This window comes from Apodemus sylvaticus, chromosome 16, assembly GCF_947179515.1.
Source record: "Apodemus sylvaticus chromosome 16, mApoSyl1.1, whole genome shotgun sequence".
Lineage (NCBI taxonomy): Eukaryota > Metazoa > Chordata > Mammalia > Rodentia > Muridae > Apodemus > Apodemus sylvaticus.
Window position 1 is genome coordinate 55,461,901 of NC_067487.1, and position 27,947 is coordinate 55,489,847.

At 41.0% G+C, this 27,947-nt stretch overlaps 1 protein-coding gene across 2 annotated transcripts in view; it reads left to right on the forward strand.

The window, feature by feature from the left end:
• Rnf180 (ring finger protein 180) overlaps window positions 1-27,947 on the forward strand; it is a 175,338-nt gene that overhangs the window by 15,715 nt on the left and 131,676 nt on the right. For both annotated transcript variants that reach the window (XM_052159960.1, XM_052159959.1), the window contains exons 2-5: window positions 5,406-5,540; window positions 20,724-20,819; window positions 22,513-23,469; window positions 26,403-26,438. In XM_052159960.1, coding sequence (XP_052015920.1) covers window positions 5,406-5,540; window positions 20,724-20,819; window positions 22,513-23,469; window positions 26,403-26,438 — 1,224 coding nt within the window. The remainder of the gene's footprint in view (window positions 1-5,405; window positions 5,541-20,723; window positions 20,820-22,512; window positions 23,470-26,402; window positions 26,439-27,947) is intronic.

Below are 27,947 nucleotides of genomic sequence, written 5' to 3' on the forward strand. Positions count from 1 at the left end.
ACAAAACAAAACAAAACAAACAAAATAAATAAATTGCAGATTGTAGATTCAGAGAGAGGAGAGGTAGACAAGAAGTCCTAACCAAGGAACTATTGGCAAATGTACTGCTAGGAGAGTTGTATTCAGCCTTTGAACATTGTGACATGATCATCTTCAAAGTATACAGTAGAGCTGTGTAAGCCAGTTACAAAAACCCAAAACCAAAACAAACCACAACTTCTGAAAATAGTCTCAGAATGTTTAGGTTTGTGATTTTGTGTTGACCCTCATTTGCAGCCATACTTGGCTCCACGTGGCTCACAGGCCAAAGGATGGAAATAGGTGCACCATCCTCGTTATCATATCTTGACCGCTATGTTTAACTTCTTGTAACCTTATCACATGTATAGATAGGTTCCACATGACCAGTCACAGACACTAAAGATTTCTGTTGAAAGGAACCTTTGTGCTGCCAAGAGAGCCTGTTGCAGTTGGGGTTCGTTTGGCTCTTATTTTACACATAGTAGGGCCTAGCCATTCTATTGCTATGAAGAGACACCAGGACAAGTTATAACAGAAAGCACTTAAATGGGAGCTTTCTTACAGTTGCAGAGGATGAATTTCATCGTGGCAGGAAAAGACATCCTCAGACATCCACAGCACTGGAGCAGTAGGCGAGAACTTAAATCTCATCCACAAGAGGGGACAGAGACTGCGGAGAAGGAGATTGGGCTTGGCATGGACTCTTGAAACCTGAAAGCCCAGCCCCAGAGGTACACTTCCTCCAACAAGGCAGTACCTCCTAACCCTGCCTAGACAGTCCCCCAACGAGGAAGCAAGCATTGAAATCTCTGAGCCTGTAGGGTTCATTCTCTTTCACTGCTGCTGCCAGTGTCTTTAGCCTGTAACAGATTTTCTACTGAGCATATTAAGTACTCAGCTTTCTACATATTACCTAGAAGCCTCAGAATCTCTTTGGTTGTGGCACAGTGATGTACAGTCTAATACACTCTGCTTACATCACAGCTGAGGAGATGACCCTGACATCTCAGTGATGAGGAAAGAGCCAGCTCTTCAAAATCCTGGGGTGAGAGATACAATAGTGTTCCCAGGCATGTCAGCGAAGCCACATTAAAGTAGCAAAAGAACATTCTGGGAGAAATGCTTCATTTCTGCTGAACTGCTCACCACGCAAATGTGGGGACTTGAGTCTGGATCCCCAGCACTCATGTAGAAGGCCAGACATAGTAGTATATGCTTGTAATCTAGCCCTGAGGAGATGGAGGCAAAGAGCATCCTGGGGGTCTTTCTGTCTAGTCAGTCTACCCAGTCAGTGAGCTCCACGCTCAGAGAGAGATACTGTCTCAACACAATAAGGCAAGGGGCAGGTAAGATGTTTCATTAGGTAGAGGACATCTCTCTCTAAGACTGACAGCTTGAGTTAAATGCCTTAAAGCCAATGATATAATGAGAGAACTGACAATATAAAGTTTGTCTTTGACTGGAATATGTGCTTTGGTACCCACATATGCACATGATAAATACTGCCTTAAAAAGTTAGGCAAAGAGCAATACAGACAGACACCCAATGTTGACCTGTGGCCTCTACATGTTCACACACATATGAACATGTACACATACTACTCTGTATATACTACATACCCAATCATGCATTCCAAATATTGGGGAAAAATCAGGTTAAATTAACTTTAAAAAATGCTCTACTAGTATATTAAATTTTGATTAAATAGGTAACATACATTTTAAAAATATATTTCTCATTATTTTTATCAAGTCTTCAGAATCTATTATATGTTTTTATACAATCTGGATTGGCTACATTTCAAGTACTATGTAACCACATCTGATTAAGTAGCTATCTATAGATTTTCCCGTATTCATTCTTAATGACCTGCCAGGATAAACATCTCTCCCAGAGCAGACTCTTAAAAAGATGTTCATTTGACATCTGGACATTGAAAATACTAGCCTAGATCTTTGGAACAAGATCAAAACTAGATGTGTAGATTTAAATGTAGTCTTCAGTAGTTGTCACTGAGGACTTACTGAAATTTCCTATTTACCTTTATATGTATGTCACTACAAATTAAGACATGGGCAACTATCCGAGTATCCAGGTTTTAGGACACATAAGCATATGTGGATACTTTCACAGGTGAGACTGGTGTGAGACTTCCTGAGAATCATAGGGTAGAGGAGTTGGAGCTGTAGGAGGTTAAGGATATCGAGGGGAAAGAGAAGCACTTGGGGAGTTACACAAGGTGGGAATTACTCCAACAATGCAGAAACAAGATGGGGGAGCTTTTACAGATCACAGTCTTTGTCGCTGGCGTTTTCAGTAAAGTGATCCATGGCTATTATGGGTTCTGAAGCTGAGTCAGTTGATGGAGGCAGAATAAGGCCTAACAGCTGGAAGACCAGAGAGGGCTTAACCAGCAGAGGGCTGTTGAGTCTGCCAGCCAGGGGTGCCTTTTGTTGTAGTTGTCTTCATTGCCTTTGAAAGCAGTATCTCTCTACATTGCCCAGGCTGGTCTAGCACTCACTGTGTGGCTTATACTGTCCTCAAACCCTCCATCTGCTTCTGAGTCCAGTATATGTTAATCTTTCAGTAAATACTGTAAAATAGCTCTAAAAGCATTAATGGGAAAATCTCAAGTTTTAAAAACAGACTCACAATTGATGGAGCTATTCTGAACTCAGTTTGCATTATCACTGGGTGTAGTAAACTGTTCCACTGAGTGGATTTCAAAGTCACTGCAGTCTGATAAAGACCACCACCACTTTATTCATTTTCTTTTTTTAAAAATTGAAAATAGGTTGTCATACAATAAATATCAATCACAGTTTCCCCTCCCTCCAGTTCTCCCAACTCCCCACCAGCCAGACCTACCCCCTCTCCCAAAATTACTCCCCATCAGTTTCGTTTTCAGAAAAGCAGGCATCTGAGAAACCAATAGACAAATTGCCAAACACAACAAGATACAATAAGATAAGGCAAGAGTCCTTACTGAGGCTGGACAAGGCAGCCAACTGGAGAAAAAGAGTCCCAAGAGCAGGCAAGGGGTCAGAGAAATACCTACTCCCACTGTCAGGATTCCCAGACATAGAACAAGGTAATAGCCGTAACATATACACAGAGGACCCAGTGCAGACTCATGCAGGCCTATGCTGGCTACCTGAATCTCCGTGAGCCCAGTTAAGCCCTGCTTAGTTGATTTGGTGAGCCTTGATTTTCTGTTCATCGACATGTAAAGTAAGCCTCTGGCAATGGGCAAAGAGACACCTTGCCCCTCCCTGACCAGAGCACTCAGGAGAACAGCCCCTGTACCTCACCTGGGCAACACAGTGAAGCCACCCTGCTGGCAAAGGCACAGGAGAGCTTGCCTAATGATGTGAGGACAGGAGAGCCGGCCAGCCCCCTCGCAGGCTACGGCATGTGGGCAATTGGGCCCCGACTTTTGACTGGGCAGTGCATTAGAGCTGACTCTGGAGGCATGGGCGCAGATGAGCCGGCCTGGTGGGCATGGGAGCAGAGCTGACCCTGCATCCTGCCCACGCTAGCATTGGGTGGCCTAGCCAGAGCAGTGCTGAAGAGCTCATCCTGGTGGTGCACATAAAGGAAAACCAGCATGCTGACCACCTCCGTACCACCCAGGCCCAGATCCAGGGCTCTATATCATCCATCTGCAAATGGGTGGGATGGGTGAAAGGGCTAGCTTTGCTGATCCAACGCTGCAGGATCTGCATGACAGACCAACAACAGGAAAACCAGAAAGAGTCCCTGTGAGGATCCAGTGATGGCGTCACAGATGTTAGAGGCCTTGATTGATCCAGACCAGGGACTCACTGCATGAACATTTGCAAGTGAAGATGGGTGGACAGAGGGACAAACTGTGGGACACACTGACATACCACAGCTTCTATGCTGAGATGTTTTTCTATGCTCTCTTTTGGGGTTGTATGCTGTGTGTTTTATTTTGGGGGAGAGGATGCAAGAGCAAAGGGCAGGTGTGAGGGGATGGGGAGATGAGGACTCGGTGCATGATGTGAAACTCACAAAGAATCAACGAAAAGTTAAAAAGTACACTTACATTTAACCAAAAAGTAATATGTGTATACTTAAATTTTAACCCTTCATGTACATTTCAATACACTATTGTTATACTTTCTATTGAAAATTTTAGACAATCTCTTTTGACCATTTTGTTTATATCCCATTTCATTCCAGACCTTCCTGCTTCCATACTCACCCAATTTTATATTCAATTTTTGGTCTTTTTCAGAAACAAAAACAAAAAAAAAAAGAAAGAAACTAAAAACAAAAAAAGCCATAAAACAACACCACAAAAAATGAAAATCAAAATGAACAATATTTATACTTCTTTGCCATGATTCTTTTTGGAAAAGTAGTTGCATTTATTTATTTATTTACTTATCTCATGTGTATAAAGGGAGGATGCACCTGCCACAGCATTTTTGTGGGTGACAGAGCACAACCTGCAGGAGTTGGTTCTCTCCTACCATGTAGGTCGCTGGATCAAATCAGTCTTCAGGATTGGCAGCTATCCCCTCTAACAATCCTCTTGTGATTCTTAAAAGCACCGCAATGGCTTCATAGATTTTCCCTTGAGATCTGGCCTTTAAAAAATAAAATCCATAATGAGAGACAGAGCATTCTAGAAATAAAATAAGCTTGTAATCACTGTATAATGTGTTATCATAATCAGAATTGAATAGAAGTTTCTATGTCAGACATTTTATGAAGTGGTCCTTGCCTAGGACACAGTCACTAGCAGATAGGTACTTGTGTCATCTCACAAAGCACACTGCTGAGGTCATCCCAAAAGCTGCAGCGGGGCTCTTCCACAAGGTGGGGCCCGTCCGTGACCTGTGCTGGGATTCCATAAAACATAGCTCCAGGCTCCCAGGCCCACTCATCTCTCCGCAGCATCACTTTGGGACTTCACAAAACACTACAGCTTACACTCATAATGTGCAGTGTGTGAAAAGCATGTTGTGTCTAGACTACAGAAAACAGCATGTCCAATCAAGTGCTCTGGGAAAGGAATTTATCTATGGAAGACTAAGGAACTTTGACTCACAGGACCAAATTTTTATAGGTTTGGGTTATTACCCAAAATGCCTCTATCAGTGTTGGGGATGTTGACATTTCCTGCATGGGTTTCATCCTGCCATGGAGCCTGCAGCTGGCTGTGTCACAGAGCAGACACAGGTACAAACACAGACACAGGTATTTGGTCAGGACACAGCACAGGAGCTAGGTCTCTAGCACCACAGTAAGAGATGCTTCTTATATCTCTACATGTCACTGCCACTGTAAGGGTTTGGAAATCAAGCCTCTCTGATGCAGCTTATCATTCTAACAATCCTCCTCATTCCCACAGATGAAAAGAAGAGAAGAGTCAGCAACTACACAGAGTCCTGAGGAGCAAGTAGGCGCCCTTCATTGCTGGAGATGTAGAAAATGCATTGCAAGTTCTGGTTGCTTCATGAGTCCTCTTGAGACTCAAGTGGTTGAGGTGAGTTTTGCTGACTTCAGGAGTTTCAGGCTGCACACACACTGGAGGCACACCTATAAGTGCACACCTACTCTGACACTCCCAGACACATGGCAAATACCTTTTAAGATCTGGTACACTTCAGTGGACGAAAACCTGAAACTTTTCATGTGAACATGAAAAGTTTTATTGGATATAATTTGTATAGAATAAAAAACTTGCTTACAGCTTGATAAATTTAATTAATTCTAATATGAATCAGTTCTGGATATACAACATTCCTATGACCTGAGAAGTCTGTTTTGTCCTCTTTCAGGCAAGGTTCTCCCACTCCAGGGTACCCCACTGCAGAGCTCTGTCTCTGTATGCTGGTGTCATCTATCCTTGTCTTCTTTCAAATGAAATAAAATCACGTGTATTCCTTTTGCATTGGTGCCTTGTATTTGCCCCAGAGTCAGATTTTATAGTTTCACTTATACACCATGTGCATGGTTTGCCGAATTCTATGTCATTTATGAGTGTGGTGGTTACCACTGTTTCCTGCTGAGGGACCTCAGTTCTTACTCGTTTCCAGTGATCTGTGCTTATCATGATCTTAGGCTGTGGAAATTTGTGTAAAGCCCTCTCTCTTATTTTGTCATTTCTGGGATGTATTTGGAGATGAGTATCTTAGTCACATGGAAGATATATATTAAGTTTTAAAGAAATTTCTAGTAGTCTTCCTAAGTGGGCATTCCAATAGTTGTATGATGATTCCAGTTGCTCTCCTACTTTCATGTTTTTCCTACTGTCCATTTAGGCTGAAGAACAGTACCATATCGTTAATATCAGCTTTGTATATTTCTGGCAACTAATGATGGGGGTTACCTTTCCATTGCTTATCGATTCAGAGACATTCAATAGTCAAATTGTTTATATTTACATTATTTGTATTCCCATCATTTATTCTTCAGAGTAGCCCTCTGAGGAAGATCATCTGTAACCTCTGCCTTAAGTGTAAGGAGACTGAGGCACCAGGGGTAAATGATCTTGCTCCAGTCCACAGTGTGCCTAGGCAGTGAGCCCAGACAGGTCTGGGACACACCAGGACCCGATGTGGAAGGGAGTGATGCCCAGTGAAGACCAGGCTCTAATGCGCTGGACCTCTAAGGTTTACAACAGGCCCGTGTAGCCTACTCTCACTAGTGTCGTGCTAGGAGTGGGGGCAGACCGGTGCCTGCACTGGAGCCTCACCAGTGCCTGGGCAGGAAGGCTTCCTAGAAAAGAGACTGTGAAAATATATAGACATACGTGTATATATGGATTTTTAGAGAGTTCAAAAATGCAATTTGTGAACTGTAAAATCTACTCATCTTAAGAATGTCATCTAGTAGTATTCAGTGCTTTCAATTCAATTATTCAAATACCACCACCAAACAGTTTAGGAACTGAGACCCAGAAGTTTGTCATGCCCATTTTTCCCGCCACTGTGCCCAGCAGCTTCCGGTCTGCCTTTCCTCTCTGTGTATTATTAGTATAATATATATTCATTATTTAAAAAAATATAAAGAATTGAAACTATCTTATAGAATAAAATATATTTATATAATAATTAAGCATATGTTAACTTTACATATACTAAAATATTACCTGGTTATGCTGCTACTGGAGAAACACAAAATATTCAAAAGTAATAAGTAAATTATAAAACATTTTAAGATTATGAACAAAAGATACCACCTAGATAATCAGGCCAGAAAGAATATGAACAGACCATCAAAAAGGTAAAGGAGCCACGTGACCCAACCGTCATCAAAACAAAGAGCTGTTGGTTGTGAAGATGGTAGTCCCTGCATTAGCACAGACGGTGATGGAAGAAGAGTCAAACCATCTATTCATTAAATAGTTCTGAAGTGAGCCCTGGAGTAGTCCTTGGTTCTCTTTCCTAAGCCCCAGCAAACCTGACACCTGCCCCTATAACTGCCCCAGCTGCAGTAAACACTGACAGCACAATATCTTAGTTAAAACCAACACACAGCTGTTGCTCCCACTGAGGGATGCCATCTCTGCACAAATAGAGGAGGCAGCTTCCACACAACAGCGTCCTCTGGAGTTCTGTGATGTCGAGTGCACACTGAAGGCCATGTCAGGTCACCTAGCTCCCCCTACCACACGTATTACTAATCAACAGTGCCCTTTTCAGAGTCAGGCTGCTTCTCCCTTCATTTCCACTAATGGTCCATCCTGGATGTCACATCTGCCTTTCTCAGCACTCTTTTTCTTCTGTCTGTGATCTCACATTTTTCGCATTGAACTGATAGGCATTCTGGGCCTCATTCTCTCTTGCTCTGTACACACACTGACAGCTGTCAAATCTATACTCATGGTATCAGCAAAACTAAATAATGTTTACCTTGTCAAGGTCACATAGAACACCTCGGCATTAGGAATTCCATCCAGTCAATCTGGCTAAATTGTAGGCTTCTCAGGTTTGCATGTTGATGCTGTGATGGTACTGTATCTGGAGGTGAGGCTTCTAGATAATTAAGGGGAAGTAAGTCATAGGGATAAGAGCAGAACTGCAGCTATAAGGCAAGTGAGACTGTGAGGGCCAAAGGAAAAGGTCTGTACGATACAGAGCACCCTCACCAGAGCCAGACAGCATGCCTGGCCTTGAAGACTTAGCCTCTAAAACAGTACAAAAGTATATTTCTGTTGTTTAGGTCCTTCTGTTTATGGAGTTTTAGCATGGCAGCCTGAGGAGATTGTGCCCCCAGAGGTCCTATTATAGGCACTGGAAATTTGAAAACAAACAAAAGAATGATATCTGTGTTTGTGAAGTTTCCAAGATTTATCATTCACTGTTTTATTAATACCATATCATCATAATCATAGTTTTTTATAATTATAAACCCATTATAATGAATATCAATAATTTAATTTTCTGCTTTAATGTTGAATATTTAATTTTTACAAATCATAAAAATATTAGATATTAGTCAATCAAAGAAGTGTTCAATTATTATCTGTAGAATTGGCAAAGGACACGTATAGGGCATGGTAAGAGTGGGAGATTGGCAGAAGGCTGGGCCTGTCTGCAGGGAGAAGGCTCTTCTCAGGAACTAAGCAGAGAAGGCAGTGCAGGACAAAGAGCAAGGAGGCCTTCAGCTGCAGCAGCATGCTCTAAGTCCCCGAGGGAGGTGTGTCCACAGAACCTTTTGGCACTCAGGGTTAAAGGGGGGTGGGGGTAGGGGTAGGAGGTGGGGGGTGGGGGTGGGGGGTAGGAGTGGGAGGGGCTGATCAAGCCATGAAGCTGGAAAGATGAGCAGCTGCTAGCCTTTAGCTCAGACTGAAGCGTTTGATGGGTGTTGTAGATGAGAAGTCGCTGTTAGGCTGTGACTGCCTTGGCCTTGGAATGCTAAAAGGATCTTGATCATAGTTTGAAGGGTGCAGAGCATGGACGGAGGTATCTCCCAAGCTCTCTCTTTCCCTCGCTTTCTCCCACTCCCTTGGCCCACCCTCCAGACCTTTTATTAGAGCTTTTCATTCTTTCATCCCAACCTTTTCTGGGATACACATACATATAAGAAAACAAAACAAAAAAACAAAACAAAACAAATAAACAAAAACCCCCAAATCCAATAAATCTAAAGAAGTTGGGGTCTTTTAAATTTGTAACCCTTCAAATATTCAATTGAAAAGGCTTATGGGACATATGGGGAGGGGGGAACTGGGAAAGGGGAAATCATTTGGAATGTAAACAAAGAATATAGAAAATTAAAAAAATTAAAAAAAAGAAATCTTAAAAAAAAAAACCAAAAAACGATGCTAAGTGATAGTCTTTCAACAGAGTTTGTCCCTGGGTATGCATAGATGCAGTAGTTATATGATTTGGTTATTTATTTTTAATAAATTTGCTAAGATACAGTTATTGCTTACACTTGAAAGCTAAGTTTTAAACATCTGTCAGAATATTATTTAATGATATTAAATCATCAATATTTAAACATTCAAACCATGCAGTGTTATTTTAAAAATTAAGTCCCATGCAAAGGAGAAAAATAATACACATCCTGTATGGACAGCTCAAGCCATTCCATGTTCAGAAAGTACACTGTAAGAGAGGTGCACTAGTGCCCCCTGCTGCTTGAATAAATTATTTTATTCATAAATATTGTATAACTATCTTCTTGCCAGCTCAGTGTGAAATTCGCTCAGTTGTATTTTTGTTTTTTCTCCTCTGCTCGGTCACATCTCACTCGACATAATCTCCCTAGGAAGATTTCGAATCTTAGTGAAATAGCCTTGTGTAGCTTGTGATTTTCTTATTGATAAGGCAATAACCTGTTATGCTGTTAAAAAGGCTGAGCTGTTCCCCTGCTCAGGATGTGTCTAAGCCCGTCATTCTTTTCAGTTTGTTATTTAGTTTTTTAGAGTACAGAAGGGTGGTCTCTGTTGTCGCACACGCACACAGCACTGTCCTTTTCTTGTATTTTCCCCACCATGTGCTTCTGAATCTTTCCCCACTCTAGTTCACTTTATCTCCTGAAAATAGTCTTCATTTAGCTTCCCTGACACAAACGAATGTACATGTGCCTGTATGGGCATATACACACACACAGATAAACAGACATGTGTACACACACATGCATACACATACACAAATATGCATACATATACATACATGTACAGAAGGACATACATGCACACACATACATGCACACACATGCACACACAAATGTACATATACACATGCACACTCATGTATATACACATACACACATAGACACACATACACACCTCTAGATTTGTACCTCTAGCATGAAAGAATAGCTGCTTAGGCAAACACGTTTGGTTTATGGTAATAATTCTGAAATAAAAGTGGTTTTGTTGGGATCTCATGAAGCAGAAATAGCTAATGAAACTTCCTTCCCAAATCTGCTTTTCCATATAAATTAGTCTGTTGTTTTGGTTACTTTAGAAATAAGTTTTAGGTTTGCTTTTTTTTGTGAGTGTTGGAGAAAATGTCAACACTAAGTGTACACAGTAGGAGATGCAGTGCATGGTCCTAGAATCTATACCATTTACCTGCTACAGGACATAGCAGCTGAAAATTATTGTCTGAGAACATGAACTCTGAAGCTGGACTGACTGGATGGGATCTTTAAATTATCTTTGAATATATGATCTTGACAAGTTGCTGAGATGTGTAGCCATCCAGTGGCTATGGATAAACTGTGTTTACCTGAAAGGGGAGCCTGAAAATGGAAGCGAGATGAGGGGTGAGAGAAGAACAAGGCCAAGACAAGGTTCTGATCAAGGCTCCAAGTTTAATACTCACACTGCGGTTAGATAGCAAAAGCCCAAAGACTCATCCTTTGTTTCAGCTGGATTTTGTTGCAAAACAAGGTCAGGGATCTGTTCTTCGAAATACCTTTGGGAACTTGCACATGCAATCAAGGCAGATGACTCCATTTAGGTTGTTAAGGTCCATTGTGGCAGGCATTCAAGGTCTGTTCAGCCTGGACATAATTCTGTCTGGGTTAAAGAGTAGCCAGGCGACTGTGCCTGTCTTAAGTGGGTGTCTATGTTGCTCCTTCTTACCCATTGTGGAGAACAAACAGCATTGATGTATGTCTCTGTCTGAGGTTGATAAGAGTGCAAGAACACTCTTACCTGTCTCTGACTACCAGCCTTCTATAGAGAAGTGGCTTAGTGTTCTTGTTTCAGCATTCTTATCTATAACATGGAAATCGCCTAAGCAGTTCCTGGGGTATGGAAAGCATAACATAAGTATTTGCTGCTTAACCAAAATCATAAGGCCTTGTACTGTAAAGCTTCACTTGTGGACAGATATGGTTTTGATATTTGATAACATAGAAACATTAAAGAATCATGTAAAGATTTAACAGTAGGTAGTGGTTTTTTAGGATTATGATTAATATTATATGATGAATATTACTGTCAGTTTACAAGCTTAGATGAAATATGAAATTAGTATAGTGAAATGACACATGAACACTTCATAGCAAAGTTCCTGAAATGTTAATAAATCTCCTTACCAGGTCTGTGTGGTCAGTGCTGTATCCAGTGGTTAGTAAATATTGTAAGGTTGACTACCATGAACTCACTTTAATGTTAATAATCTATTATTATTTCTTCCAGCATGGAATTTTTTCTTCATCTGTTCCTTCTCTTATTTTATTCTTTTTTGCTGATATTTAAACAATCTTGAAAAGCAGAGCAAATTCTGGGTTTTATCATTGAAAAGGTAGTCATATTTGTCAATTCCAATTTGTTTTAATCTGTATGAGGCTTTTAAGAATTTGTTAGCTGTACCAATCTATGCAAGTGTAACCTTCTGATGGGAAGAGCCCACACACTGGGATGTATTAACCCTATTCTCAAAACCTCCACACTTCATCCTTTCATTTGTTTCAGAGGCAGAGGATTTAGGGAAAACTTTGCTGTTGGCTTTAACTGAGTCACTTTCAATAGATTTTCCAGAATTTTTATAAATATATTAAAATTTGACTTAGTGTATTGTAGTCATATAGAAGCAAATCATTAATAATTTCAATTTTAAATGAAAAACATTTTTAATAGTGTAAAAAACCAAACAAGGCACGTGTGTTGTTATGTACATTTTGTTAATCTTCAAAGACAAAAAAAAACAAAAACAAACAAAAAGACTTACACACCTAAGTTATTGGGGTTGATAACAGTGACAGTGACTGCAAATTACATCCCAATGCAAATCAGGTATCTTTCCTTCATCCAGCATCTACCCATCCAATGTCTTTTAGGCACTGCCCTATGATTGGAGGGTTAAATGGTTACTAAGTATCCACTCCATGCAGTTTGCTTCTCAATGAGATTGAGACCTAGCAACTAAAGAAAGAAAGGTCACTACTTCAAAATTTGCATTGAGAATTTTCAGGAGATTAAATATTCTTTCCAGTGTGGACAAAATAAAATTATTCTTCAGTTGTTAGGATATGGAGAAAATAACAGTTATCTTTCATATACATGGACCCTACACAAATATAAAAATGTACAGCTCAGGGCCCATAGGTAAAATACTTGCATGTAACTTTGTATATCTTCATATATATATATATTAAATTACCTCTGGTTTTCTTATAATATCTAATACAATTTAAACTGTGTAAACTGTTGTAATATGATAATTGTTTAGAAATAATTACTGTTCATGCAGATGCATTTTATTGTGAATTTTCTGGCTGATTGGATCCATGGATTTAGAGCCAATATATACAGAGAATAATTTACATAGAAAATAATAACATATTTGGAATGTATGTAATTAGATTTTTTTTCTTTCTGGAAGAATATATTTGTAATGATTACTAGCAGGAACCAGTAGGAATATTTAAAATTTAGAGCAAAGTAAACATTTAGAAAGAAAACATTTAAAACAACTGCCAACCTTTTTTTTTCTGCTTGTGTACTTCAAGTTTGACAGTAGCTTTCTATCAAATTTCTTAAATATTTTGATGTTATAAAGGATTCTCAGTTTTGTGATTTGTCCAGCCATCCTAAACTGCGTATGACTTGGAGGAAGGCAGTTTACAGTGCTTCAACTGTCACTGCAAAGCACTCAACGTCAGAACGTAAAATGCTGGAAAAGGCAGATGGTACAGGCACACAAAACCAGATTTAAAATACTTATATTTCAGGACTCCTAACCTTGTGGCATAGAGAATCATTAAGTAGTACGTTTAGTCACTGTGGCGGGGAAGAAGTAAATAAAGCCTTTATTTTGAGCATCCAGGTGCCTCTCATGCTGGTGACAAGAGAGCAAGTCCTATTAAGCAATGAAACTAATTTAAGGAGTTGATGGGAACCTTGTCCTGGGAAACACCATTCTGAGATAGCCCTTCCGCAGACTCATGATATTGATCCAGATCATTTCCTTGAGTGCTACTTGTGCTTTCTCCAGAACCTGCCACAGGTTACAGTTTAAGGGCTCCAGTAAGTCGCACCCACAGATTTCTTAAAGTTTGAAGTTCTAGAACAATCAGTGATTGAACAATGCTATAATTTTCCCCCAGGGGTCAGGGAGGCCATGCATGGTGTTGTATAACTGTAACACATTATAAGTTTAAGGAAAGTCATCAGAAGCTTCCTTGTCTTCATGCAGTTTGCTTGCTGTTGAATGAGCAAGACCCACTGGGGCTTGAAGTGCTGCTCTCCATAAAATTTGAGGTGTGTTTTCTTGAGATATTAGAAAGAACCTACAGGGCTTACTGCCCACAGTGGTTTTAGCTTGTGACCCACTAGCCTGGTGTGGAAAAGCAGGGAGTTCTTTAGACCTTATAGGCTGTCAACTGCCAGCTCAGTCAGTTCTCAACGTTCTCATCTTTGGCACTGGATCAGCAAGAATAACCACTGTGTGTGGTTACAAAGTCTAAATAGGAAAGCCCAAGTAGGACAGTTGCTACTCCCAGCGCCTGAAACTCCCTTTTCTGTTACATTCACTATCTGTGAGAAGTTGGTTCCACACAGATACTATGCTCTCCGGTGCTGCTCTCATCCATATGTACAAGGGCATAGTTTTTGCTTATTATTTCTACCCTCCTGTGTGTGTATGAGATCAACTCCTTAAATTAGTTTCATTGCTTAATAGGACTTGTTCTCTTGTAGCAGAATTCTCAGTTGCCTTTGAAACATTCTAATTCTTTAAGGAAGGAGTTACTTGCTTATCTTTTAAGCAGGCTTAGTCCATTGTCCCTGGCCCTGTGTTTGGTGTCCCAGGGAAGTGCTGTTCATCAGAGGCCTCTCCTAGTGTGGCAGACCAGCAGACCAGCTGGACCCTCAAAGTCATGCCACCATCCAGTGACCTACTCCCTCCTGAAGTTTCCAGAAGTTCCTCCCTCCTCTTCCCTCCCACCCCCCCCCCCCAAAAAAAAAAAACCCACTGGCTGCTGATGCCAGAGTTGAGCATGGAGCCTTAGGGCACTTTGTACTCCCTCATTTCAAAGGTTCTTTTGGAACTAAAATGCTCTTTTGGAATGTGAAATATAATCATTCCTTTCCATTAACTCCAAAGTCTTAGCTTGTTCCAGCTCCACTTCAAACTTCTAAAGCCTAGTCTCATGTAAATCAGATGTAGATGAGGCTGGTGCATTCCCCTCCAGACAGGAGTCTGTGAAATCAGTATAAGCTCTGTGATTTCTGAAACACAAAGGTCAGACAGGCATAGGAAAGATGGTCTCATCTGAAAAGGAGGGAAACAGACAGCAGGACCCAAGTAGATGTGACATCCAGCAGGGCTGAGGGTGCTACCTCTTTACAGGGAAACACGACCTTCATTGACTCCGTGCCTGGGGAAGGATCCAGAAGTCTTTGCAACCCTTTTAAATCTTTCTATATTTGTATGGGTCCATGGTTTCAAGAGTGATGTCACTGTGTGGGCTTTTTATATCTGTATCAGTGGTGAAGGGTGGCCCCACTGTGTGGGATTTTTATATCTGTATCAGTGGTGAAGGGTGGACCCACTGTGTAGGATTTTTATATCTATCAGTGGTGAAGGGTGGCCTCACTGTGTGGCCATTTTATATCTGTATTAGTGGTCCAAGAATGGCGCCAGCCCCATAGATTCAGGCTACGATGACTGACAGCACGTCCACTCAGTGGGTCACATCATTTAGAATCTAAGTGGAAAAGTCTTGGATTCTGTGATTACCACACAGACACTGCACTGGCTAGTTTTGTGTGTCAACCTGACACAGGAGTTATCACAGAGAAAGGAGTTTGAGTTGGGGAAGTGCCTCCATGAGATCCAGTTGTGAGGCATTTTCTCAATTAGTGATCAAGTAGAAGGGGCCCTTGTGGGTGGTTCCACCTTTGGACTGGTGCTCTTGGGTTCTATAAGAGAGCAGGCTGAGCAAGCCAGGGGAAGCAAGCCAGTAAGAAACATCCCTCCATGGCCTCTGCATCAGCTCCTGCTTTCTGACCTGCTTGAGTTCCAGTCCTGACTTCCTTTAGAGATGAACAGCAATGCAGAACTGTAAGCTCAATAAATCCTTTCCTCCCCAGCTTGCTTCTTGGTCATGATGCTTGTGCAGGAATAGAAACCCTGACTGAGACAGACACCAATGACGTTTCCAGCTTGTACCTTCCAGAGCAGCAAGCTGGGCTGCATAAGGGCCCACTGGAGCCCTTGCAGCAGAATGTGGGGAGCAGAGATCTTAACACAGCAGATGGATGTCTGGGTATTTCAAGTACCCTTCTGGACATCTCATCAAAGGTCCTAGATGTTGGCATATAGGCGATCCACCAGGCTCCTCCCAGGGCCTTAGCAAGGGCTTAAGTCATCACCTGTGGCCATCACCTGCCCTGACCAGGTGCTTCAGGTGTGGACTGCGTATAAAAGGACCACAGGGCACTTCAGCTCTCTGTTCTTGGTGGTTCTCTCTCCCTGTTTCTTTTTTTGTGCCTCATCCTCTTCTCTGTCCTATCTGCCTGCCTACATGTCCACCCGTCTTCCCTGACCCTTCCCAGGTCCTCACTCCCCTCCCTTCCTCCAATAAACCTCCTTTATACCACATCTATTGCATGGAGTAATTACTCAGGGGCACATCTTGGCACAGGCTGCCATAGTACCCCCTCGCCACATTGTATTTTTCAGCATTAGCTTGTCTTGAAACCCCTGAGCTGCCTTCACCATCATTCTGTCATCGTGTGCTAAGGAAAACCTGTTTCCCTCTATCCATAATGGTTTCCTCACACATTAGCCACACCTCGGCAGTTTTTCCCAAACATGGTTTACAGTCCTTGCATGGCTAGGCTGAGTGTTCAGCTCATCCCATTGGCTTTCCTTGAGTTGTGTTACCTGTCAATCATTTCTCTTTGCCGCAGTATTACTGTGGCAGTGCCTAGAATGTGTTGCTGCTTACATACCTTTTTTTAACCCTGCCAAATATCCCAGTTTGCCATAGTTTTGCTCTTTACTCCCTAAAGTCCTAGGTGTTGCGGTTGGCAGGCAGCAGTGCCAAAAAGACCACACTGGGCCAAACAGTTCCACATGAGGTTTATTGAGAGGAGAAAGGACAAAGGTGACAGTGGATAGACAAGAGAGGTGGGTTGCTTCTCTTATATATACACGGATGGTGATGTGGTCACAGGTAAAGGTGAGCCCAGTGGATTCTGGGAATATGGTGGCTGTTGCCTTGGCAACAGGTGTATAGGTCAGGCCTAGGTGATGTCACAGGTTTCAGAGGTCCTAGTACCAACACTGGGACTCAGGGCAGATAAGTCCTTTGCACTTTTCCCTCCCTAAGGAGAACTTTTGGTAGTACTTGTTTGGATTTTTAATTTAAAAAAATTAAAATAAACAAACAAAAACCAGGCTCATGATGGAGCCTATTTTAGCCTCAAGGGCTGCCTTCCTGCCTCAGACTCTTCAGTGCTGAGATTCTGGGTGCTCACCATCATGCCCAATTTACGAAAATAACCTTTACTCCCATTCCCAATGACCTTTGCTCCGGGTTGCTCGTTTCAGCCTGAGATCTCATCCACATCACCTCAGGGCTTGCATTTCTACCCATGTATGATTACCACCTATTAGCCTGAAGGGGCCTGGGGCCTGCCTGCAGCTCCTTTCCTTCTGACCCTTCCCCAGCACTGTTTTTACCAGTGACTCACAGCAATCTAGATTTTTCCCCAGCATGCCCTTTAAAACGGTTCCAGCCTCTACCCACTACCCAGTTCTAAAGTCCAGTTGATATGTTTGTTAATAGCTACACCATGCTTGTCTGGTGCCAGTTTTAAGCCTGATTCTCTTTTGTACCATAATATAAAATACCACACAGACACCACATAGATTAAGGATTTGTTTTATTATTTTTAACTACGTATGTGTGTGTGTGTGTGTGTGTGTGTGTATGTGTGTTTGTACATATGAGTACAGTCATCCTCTGAACCTAAAGCCATCAACTCACCTAGAGCTGAAGTTCCAGGCAGCTGTGAACTGCCCAGTGTGGCTGCTGGGGCTCAAATTTGGTCCATCTGTAAGAGCAGTTCTCATTCACCACTGAGCCATCCCTCCAACCTGGAGACCTGGTAACTTAAAGAAGAAAAAAATCTTCACTCTTCTAGAAGCCAGGAAATACAGTATACAGGTCCTAAGCATTTGCCTTCCTACTGAAAACTCCTATATTTATCTGAAAAATTTGTCTAATTTTAATTTTAAAATCTATAATTTGGGTGTTTGAAAGCTGGCTCAGTGATTAAGATCACTGGCTGTTCTAACTAAGGACCTGAGTTCAATTCCCAACACCTGCATGGCAGCTTACAACTGTCTGGATCTCCAGTCCCAGGGGACCTAACACCCTCACATCAATGATATAAAACAAAATAAATTATATTTTTGAAAAAAAATTCTAGACTTTTCAGAAGGGTAGTTTGTGTCAGGCCCTTAATGGATACCATCGAATTATTAGTCTGACATGTGTTTATCCATGAACAGTGCCACACCAAAGGGCAAACACTTCTTCCCAGTTCACCAGATCCATTGGTAAATGTGTTTAGAGGTTTGTCTTCAAATATAGTTTTGGAAGAATCCGCAACAGAACCCGATTTCTGCAAATATTTTTAAAACTAGTCTTAGGCTCAGTCCTGCTTCTCCTGCCCCCTGGGTTCTGGGTTTCAGGCACAAGCACCACACCCAGCTTGCACATGGTTGTTGATCCCAACATTAGTTAAGACTAACTAATTAAAATTACTTGATGGAATTGAAAAACAGTTGTTCTCCATGTTCCACATCAGCAAAAATTAAATTTCACCAATTTTCAGTTTACAAACTTTTTGTACCAAAAAAAGGTTTAAAACAAATCAGGAAACATCATCAAATTTTTAAAATACATAATATCAAACAAAAACTATTCAGGTTTTAAGATATTTGCAGAAATCAATATAATTATCAATTAAAGAAATACTCTTATCTTTTATACATTGCATGGCGTGGTAGGAGGCTAGATTGGGATATGTACCGACTGCAGTATTGGAACCATTAATGCTTTTCTCTTCTGCCTGCATTTTCCTATGCCTTATGTCAAGAAAAGTAACTAATGAACCAGTTTGTACTAACTTGGCATATTCTTTTCAAGGAGCTGTTAGGGAGCTACAAGTGAGAGAGCTGGAGACTGCCTCTACCATGGCCTCTCGTTTTCTAACTTTTCACCTACTCAGTAATGTCCTCTTCATGTGTTTATGCATCTCACCGCCCCTATTTCCAGGCTCTCATCGTTGGCGTGGAGAACTGGGCAAGTTGTCTTCTATAAGCTGAGCTGGAGTTCAGGCGTCTTGGCTGGAGTTTCCTTAGGCAGCTGAAACATTTTCCAAAAGACTTTCTAGCTCCCGTTGAAATTGTTTTCAAACTCTGTTGAGATAAGATTTTTTTAAGGTATTAGGATAGAAAACCAACTCAAAGTCTTTTATTTTTCTTTATTAAATTTATCTTCTACCTAATATATAGAATGTACAAATGTATAAAATGTACAATGTTTAAAATATGCATTTTAATGAGATAATGGGATGTCTTGGTACATATATATTGTGTAATGTTTAAATCACGTTAAAGATGCCTGCTCTTTTGAACTTTCTATTTCCTCATGGTAAAAAACACCTTCACAATCCTTTCTCCTCCTTGAAAGGCATTTCCCGTTACCCCGTACTCAGTGTTCTGTGTAAGAGCACACCAGAACTGCTTGCACTTACTGCTGTGAGTGCCCCTTGATTGGGGATTACTACTGTTTATAATTGAGAGTGCATGTGCATGGAACAACGCCTCTTGTCCCTTTCTACTTTTAATTCACGTTGTCATGTCATCGTTTTGTTTTTCTAAGGGAAATAGATTGAACTTCTGCCTTATAGACCTTACCAATGTAGAAATAAATCACACTGCCGTGTTTCCTCCACACCTACTAAGATCCAGTGTTAGGAAAGTCACCATATGGCCCCAGAGGGCTCAGTTTGGGAAATTATTCACAGATTATACATAAATTATTTCAGGTAGTCTTGACTCCAAGTCACAAGCTAAGGTGGATGATTTAATGAAGTCAATCCAAGTACTTTCACATATCCCTATGATACACAGTTAATAGGTGGGTAAAAACTCCTTTGTTTGTTATTTTGTTAACCTGACTGTAGTGACAGTTGTGTTATTGCCTGGGAAATCTTACGAGAGCCCTGTGATTTGGCAGTTGTAGAACTATTCAGTGTAAGATCTGACCCTGAGAAATGGCGTGTAGGTGGGAGCCTTATACTTTCTATGTTCCTCTAAACCAACACCTTTATGGCCTTATACAGAGTGAAATGCAAACCCAGGAGAGTCCTTAGACCCCTTACAGTTTCCAGGCAGTAATCTGCAGGAGAGAAGTCAAAGCCCAGAGATGTAAGTTAACTAGCCTGAGGTCAGGTGCCGCCTAATCAAGATATATCTTTACCTTGGTTTGCCGACCAGCTTTCCAACATGATGGGAAGCCATTATGTCTCTATTATTTATCACATTCTGCACGGCTACTTTAGACCTCTCTATTTAAATTTTTGTTGATCTTGTACAGGGAATGTGCTCTTATGGTTACCATCTTGGGGAATTTAACATGGCCTACCCATTGAGAATCTACTCTGTGACCCTTTGTGCTCACAGGTAAGGATGTTCCTTTCCTGCATAAGGAAGATAGCTGTCACATAGAAGTCTCATGGCCTGCATTAGAGGCTGTCAGGATCTCTTTCCCAACCATGGTGACTTCAGGACAAAAAGCAGGAGGAGAGCCAGAGGCCTCCTGTTTATGCTGAGTTTTGCACGTCAGGTTGTGTCATTTCTCTTCGTGACAATCATGTTTATTGGCAGCCATGATAGAGGATACACATGCTTCTTTATTTACTGACAGTAGAACCCAAAGAAAGTCAGAGATTGAAGGTTGGGGACAGTTTCTACAAGCAACACTATTTAATGTCACACACAGATCTAAAAATGAGCCACTCAATATGTCATTCAGTGACAGGTTTTGAATTACAGGTAGTTATTTCCTGAAAAAGAAATTTGATCCTAGCTTTTGATGATGGGAAGAAGGGAAAGAAGGCACTGTGTATTTGATTTATAACCAAAGTGGCGTTTTTATTTTTTATTCTTTTAATATGGAAATTGTGAAAGAAATTCTGAAGTGATAGTCGCTAATATCCTTTTTTCCATTATAGGACAGACATGAATCAGCTGATGCCCAAAACGCTTGTCATCTGTGGCACATGGACGTGGATGCCCTTCCAGAGTGGATACGCGGCCTAGTGCAGAAGGTAAGTTCCGAGGTTCCAGAGAAAGTGAAGAATACACACCTTCAAACTAGTTAGCTGCCCTTTTCTTTCTTAGATGTGTTGTTTCAAAACACATGAGTGATTCTGTTTCTCTTGATTACACTCCCCAGCTCGCCTGATCTTTCTGGGGCATTCTCTTTTCTGTACGACTGTGCACCTGATAGTTCCAGCCTCTCAATGTGCTCCCAGATACGAACCTGGTTTGTTCCCTTTCTATTGTTCTTTGTTTTCGGTGAGACATTGCCTAGCAACTGGCAACCACTGTCCATCTTCTCGCTGCCTTTCTCTCTCTCCACTCTGCTTTAGATGCCTATTTATGCAGACTCATGCACACGGTATTACACAACACTGGTGAATATGCATGAGGATACAATGACACACAAATATATCACACACACACATGGTTGAGCACACACATACACATACTCAAACACACACACAGACACACAGACATACACATGCATGTGCGCGTGCGCACACACACTCATAGACACACAGACACACACATAAAAACATATATACACATACACACACAGAGACACAGACACACATACATGTATACACACACACTCAAACATGCCTATAGTGAGCTTGCTCTTTTCCTGTTAATTTCTAAGGGCTTCCAACAGAATGTAAACACCATAAAACCAGAAAATTTTACTCTTCGCTAGGTATTATGTCCTTTGCACCCTAGTACCTGTTATATCAAGTGAATGAAATCTTTATGTATTCACCATATGTACACACATTTAAAGTAAACTGGACAATTAATATCTCTTCTGCAGTGATAAAAATGGAAATGTTCTGCTCTAAGTAGTATTAAATGAAATAGTGTCAGAAAAAAAGAAATCTCTTGTTAATTGCATGTTTTAGGTATTTTATTTTGCATTATTAAATACTTGTCTTGGAAAAGTATAAGTAATCTGACCTTTGAAAACCTGTAATTAAATTTCTTCACTGAGTAGCTTATGTTTTTGTTTAAAAGTGCCTCATGGTGGCTCTCACTTGAATCCATGCTTATATTTTGATTTCCTGGGAGAACGCTGGTACCCTGCTTCCAAGTGTCCTGAACCCACAGATCAGGTCACAACCTTGCAGAGAGCCTGCTGTCTTTCCTGACAATTTTAAAAACAGTTCATTAATTTCTAATCTGAATATGGAAATAGGCCATCCGTGCTAGGCGATTGATACCTCTCGGTTGTATATAGAAAGCCCGGGAGCTCTTTATTCTGTTGGCTGATAAAGTTTCCTCCCCCTGTGCTTGGCATGCAAGAAGTGAATCAGAACAGACACTTTTCTGTGGGATTTTACTTGCAAATGAAGCTCTGTCGACTGATTTGCTTCCTGGTTCCATGGAGTATTTTTTTCTTCCCGTTAGTTCACACTGTATCTGTATTCAGCCTATTGTTCAGAGACTTTCTTTAGGAATTCTTGGTGGTTTAGATAGGCATGATTTGCAGCATGTATCATTCTAGAAGTTTGTAGCTCGTTGCTTATCTCTGTTTACTGGAAGGCTTGTTTCCATTTGCCGTTCTGTCCACTAATCAGAAAACAGAAAGCTAGCCTTTTCAGTAACAGAAATGTTCATGTGATCGGCTTTTTTTTTTCCCCTAAACTCATTCTCTGGTCACTCTACAATGAAAGCATTGTCTTTATTTCCCTTTACTACCTGTAGGCCCAGTGGACAGTTGGGAAACTGAATTGTCCTTTCTGTGGGGCCCGATTAGGGGGCTTTAATTTTGTCAGCACTCCAAAATGTTCCTGTGGCCAGCTTGCAGCTGTACATCTCTGCAAGAGCCGGACTGACCATCCAGCGGCCCAGGCAGGCAGACCGAGACCAGCGCTGAGACATTTGCCGCATCCCGGAGTTCCATCAGGTTGTGAGAAGGAAACTCTGCTGACAGGTGGTGGCTCCAAAACCAGAAACCACAGGCTTTTAAGCATGGCCCGAAACAATAACGGCCTTGGAAGACTCACAGAAGCACTCTGCCTGGAGGTGCGAGCGACGTATTTTGAGATGAAGAATGAAAAACGGCTCTTCAAAGCATCAGAGCCAAAATGCCAGCCTTTTGTTCCTCAGCCTGACACCGGCAGGTGCCCTTCAAGAGCTTCTCACAGAAAGTCACACAGTTTGGACCTGAGCATCAGTGAGAAGCTGATTTTATTACCCACTTTATATGAAATACATAGTAAGCCTGCTGCCTATCCCAGGCTAAATGAAACTGGGCCCCTTGACCTTTCAGGCGTGGCTTTACCGTGTAGTAAAAGTAGCTGCTCCTTTCAAAACCCACCTAGTTTTGATCCTAATATGCTGCTGCACAGACTTTCAGTGGCTCCCCATGAGACCCAGGCACAAAGGGGAAGAGAATTCCAGTGTGGCCTAGAATCTTCTTTAGTCTACTCTGATCATGCCAGTGCTAACAGCCTGCCCTTCCTGATGGATCTGCCGTCAGCTGGGAGGAGCGTGCCGGAGGCCTCAGACCAAGAAGAGCACCTCTCCCCTCTGGACTTCCTGCGCTCTGCCAGCTTCCCCCTGGGCACCATTAACCACAGGCTGAACAACAGAGAGAGGAGCAAGTTGAGGACCCTGAGAAGGCAGCGGCGGCGGCGCGAACGATGGCTACAGAAGCAGGTAAGCTTTGAAATCAGTTTAGCAAGAAATAGTGTTTGTAAGTACTGCGTATGTGGGACAGAGGTGCGCGTGAATGTATGCATTCTGAAATCTTGGTTTTAAGTTATGAGATGATAGATCCCTCTGTGGACATGTAATAATTATGCACCCTCTTAGCCTTGGCACTGTGTGTGTGCTTAGCGTAAGCACTGCTTCTGTGCTTCATAGAGAGGCCCCTGGCAACTTCCCCTGATTCTGCTAATATGTTAGAAGCCACTTACTTTGTGATATTGAGACTGGTGATTTGTCCCAAGTATTTTAAATCCATTCCATGTTTGGATTGCTTTGCTATGATTTTATTTCAGGTTGAGTTAAAAAAAAAAAACTACCTTTCCAAATCTAACCTGAGAACAATTCATTCACTTTGCATGGTATTTCTTTTAATTTAATATTCAAGACACTGAATTCATACGTTCATATGCTCAGGACATGAATAACTTGACTGAATGTTGAGACACATCTAAAGAGAAATTTATCCAGCCTGACATTTGTAGCAGAGCTTGATTCTCTAGTTTGAACTACTTGTGTGCCCCTCACGGTATCATCATGGTTCTGTATATGAAAGCAAATAATAATATTTATCTCCCATGGAAACCTATTAAACTCAGTAGATGACAAGCTATGGAGTTGGAAAGTTTGGGAGCTACTATAAACCTCTTTTTGAAGATTACCTTTTTTTGTTTGCCTATTACTCATAGACAGTAGTTCTTATTAGTGTGTTCTTTATTTACAACAGTCTAAGAATTAAAGAAAATGGAAGCTACTCAGGTGAACTCAATATGATCCTATTAATAGAGTCAATAAAATAAAATTACTGTGATAAGCACTTCAGACAGAGTAAGTAGGATTTCCTTCTTTAGTTACATAGCATAATTATAGGCATTGTCCTATTTTTGACTTGTTGCTAGTAAGAACATCCCAGTTTGGATTATTTGTAAGTGATAGCCATTTATGCACTATAGAAATGAGAATGCTTTTGTATTATTGCCCATGATAAGATGCTGTGAAGCTATAAAATTAAAAGTGTGTATGGAGAAGTTCATTTATATCTAAGTAAATTGGAGATTATCATTCTTCAGAAAGAATATCTTCAAAACAATGTGCAGGGCTCCAAAATCATTCTTTTTGCAAGTAAAAATGTTTTAAAATTATAAAAATTGGATTTACTATATACCAATGATATATGCAAATGATATCACAGTTTGAGGAATTGATTTAATTCTTCTGAAAATCTGTGATATATCATTATTTCTAACACAAAGTGTTACAGTTTAGAGAGAAGCAAGTGCTGGGTAAAGTACTGACTTTTTTGATAGATGAAATTATTTCTATTCACACACACACACACACATACACACACGAAAAATAGGCTACTCTGCTTAGTCGATTCATCTGAACTGAGGAGTCTGAGTCAGATGTGCTACCTGTCAGCGTAGTGACTAACAGGATCCTGACAGACTTTACTGGTAAACAGTACTACAGACAGGCAAGTGTCCAGTATATGTTAAACAGAAAATCTGTGACTTTATGATTCACACACACCATTGTCAGAGCTAGAAATGATGATAACTTACTTCATAAAGTATGTCTGACTGATTCAAACAGAAAGACAGATACTACTAGCAAGAGTTAATATCTGAGATAAAATAATGGCACAGTTTAGCAAATCACCCATGTTTCATCCAGATTCGTTCCATGAGCATTAATCAAATGCCTACTTGAGGTAGCAAGGCCTCGAGTAGTGGCATCCATACAAACAACTGGATTTTTGTTCTTTGTGGTGCGGGGAGAAACCCAGAGATGTGGCCTTGGTAGGTAGGTAGCTTTACCCCCTCTGAGTCATGCTCTGTGCCCGATGCTCCCCTTTCATTTCTTTTAAATTAGAAAGTCACATACAAAAAATAATGGGCACCATTATTAGTAATTAAAACTCATTTCTCAGCGAGTCAGTTTTGCTGCCGCGAGGTTTTAGAGACTGTCGTAGGGCCTGCATGGGCCCCGCACACCCCTCTACTGGCGCGCTGACAGTCTCTCCCAGTCTGTGAATTCAGTGTCTTGCCACTTTTTTCACATTCATCTTCAGTTTTTCTCACCAGTTTTATCATTGAAAACTTATTAATGATATTTGTTAGAGTTTCAAATAATTGGTTAGAGTTTTGGTTAGGAAAACTAAATTTCTGTCACTTGACACTTTAAGGGAAGCCTTAAGCTAGAAATATTTTCATAGCCTATACCATGATAGAAATAATATTAATACTTTACCAAAAATCTTAAAGCCTGAAGATAGAATATTGCTTTCAAGAGAGAAACTGCAGCCGATTGGATAGAATGGCTGCCCTGCCCTGCTGAGCAACCAGGCATTGGCATCGTCTTGAGGAGAGCATAGAACAGTGCTGTATTCAACTACCAAACGTCCTTCCAAACAAACACAGCCTCTCTCTTAACTGTCACTTATTAACTGTCCTTACTCCAGGCATATAGGTCTCTGACAGAAACACACGTTAGGCTTGTCTCATGCCCAAGCAGTGGGAATTCAGAGGACTCTTTGTCCCGCATGCCTTCACCCATCCTTAATCCACAGGCATCACTAATCTCTTCTCCACTTATTTGTCTTAACTACCGATAATACTATGAAACTGTGACGTAGAAGTAGCGTCACAAAGCCCTCTGGAGACTGATGCTTGTCTGTGACATTCATCAGCTTACTCCAGGAATCTCTACCTGTAGTGTGTTCCTTTCACTGCTCAATAGCATTTCATTCTATGAATGAACCATGATTTCTCCAACACAAAAGGATGAGTAGATTGTCTCAGGTGTTAGTAGTGTAAGAGCAGAACTATTATAAACATCGATGTGCATAACTTTCAATGAATTAATATTTTTTATTTTTCTAGGGTAAATACTCAGGAGTGGGATTGCTGGATCATATGGTAAGTACATATTTAGTTATTCAAGAAACTGTCAGATAGTTTCCCAGGGTGACTGCACTGTATTCTGAACAGCTAAGGATGGGAGTTATCACGTCTGTGCATCCTTGAAGCCAGACAGCTGGTGTTAAAACTCTTTTTGTTTCTGTCACCCAAATACTGGGTTTACTGGTGTGTCATGCTTTGGTTGTAATGCACCTGTCCCTTGGTTTTTATATGTATACCATGTTCGAAAGCATTAACAGTATTAATATATTACTAAAAGTCTTGGTATAAAGATAAAAATAAGATTAGTATCAAAGAGAAACTACAGCCAATTTTCAGTAATTCTGTTCGACAAAACTGAGTGGCATCTTCTTCAAATGTGTTCAAATGTGATCATTTGTACATTTCTCTATAAGCTTGGGGACAATTTTATTATATTTTAAAAGAAAAATATTGGGGGGTAGGCAAGTGGTAAAGTTCAGCCCAATCTAGAGGAGGAGAACAGAGGAAAGAAAGAAAAGCCAAATGTGTCAGGGAAGCCATGCTTGGAGAAGAGGTAGGTGGAGAACAGGAAGCTAGGCTAGTCTTTTCTCTAATTTAGAAGACTGGCAAAACCTTTGAAGCGGCATGTCTCTGGCTCTGTAACAGGCTGTGCTGAGGGTAGAGAAGGAAAAGCGCCTCATTAAAAGCATAATTTATCCACCTGTCTCTTTATCGGGGTTTAAGGTGAGTCCACATTCTGAGAAGGGGCTCCTCCCACCTGTGAGTGGTCACTTGGCCAGGTGATCATTCTGTTCTCTCAACTAGGAGGAATTTTCTCCTACTTACCTTTTATTGCTACTCTAACCAAAGAGATAACCCTAACATCATTAAGGAACCAGGTCATTGGTCAGAGTCCCAGCACCCGTGTCTCTGGCCTCTGCAGAGGATGGGCGGCCAAGAACAAAGATGTTTCTGGTTTTTTACAGGTTTTAACTTGATTCTTTCTCATTCAGTCTTGAGAATTCTCTCTATATTTGGATCATACATTGGACATGTGATTTATAGGATAACAATACATTTTATTCTTCCCCGCCTGCTATTCTTTTATTCATGCATCCATATTTCCCTGGAAAGCAAACTCAGGATCTTGAAGGCCAGCTTCTCAAATGTAGTTTTTAATGACTCCTGTTTTGGGTGTAATTGCATATCCAAAGACTCTAGATGGCTTTAGGTTACAAAGACTTTTTTCCCCATTGTTTTCTCCTGAAAGTTTTATACTCATTAAGAATTATGGTTTATGTTGAACTGATTTTTTAAATATGTCAAAGTGTTGTTTTAGTAGTGGTTGCTTTTGTCTCTGCCATTATTGGAAGCACCGTCCTTTATCCATGGAGATGACTTTTGTGGTTTGTTGAATATCAGTTGGACATGTATGCAACTTTCTGTTTGTTCATTTCCCCTGCATCTCATTTCTGTGAAAGTTTCCCCTTTTGTGCTAAAGCTTCATAGTAAACCATAAATGAGATTCTGTGACTCTCCAAACTT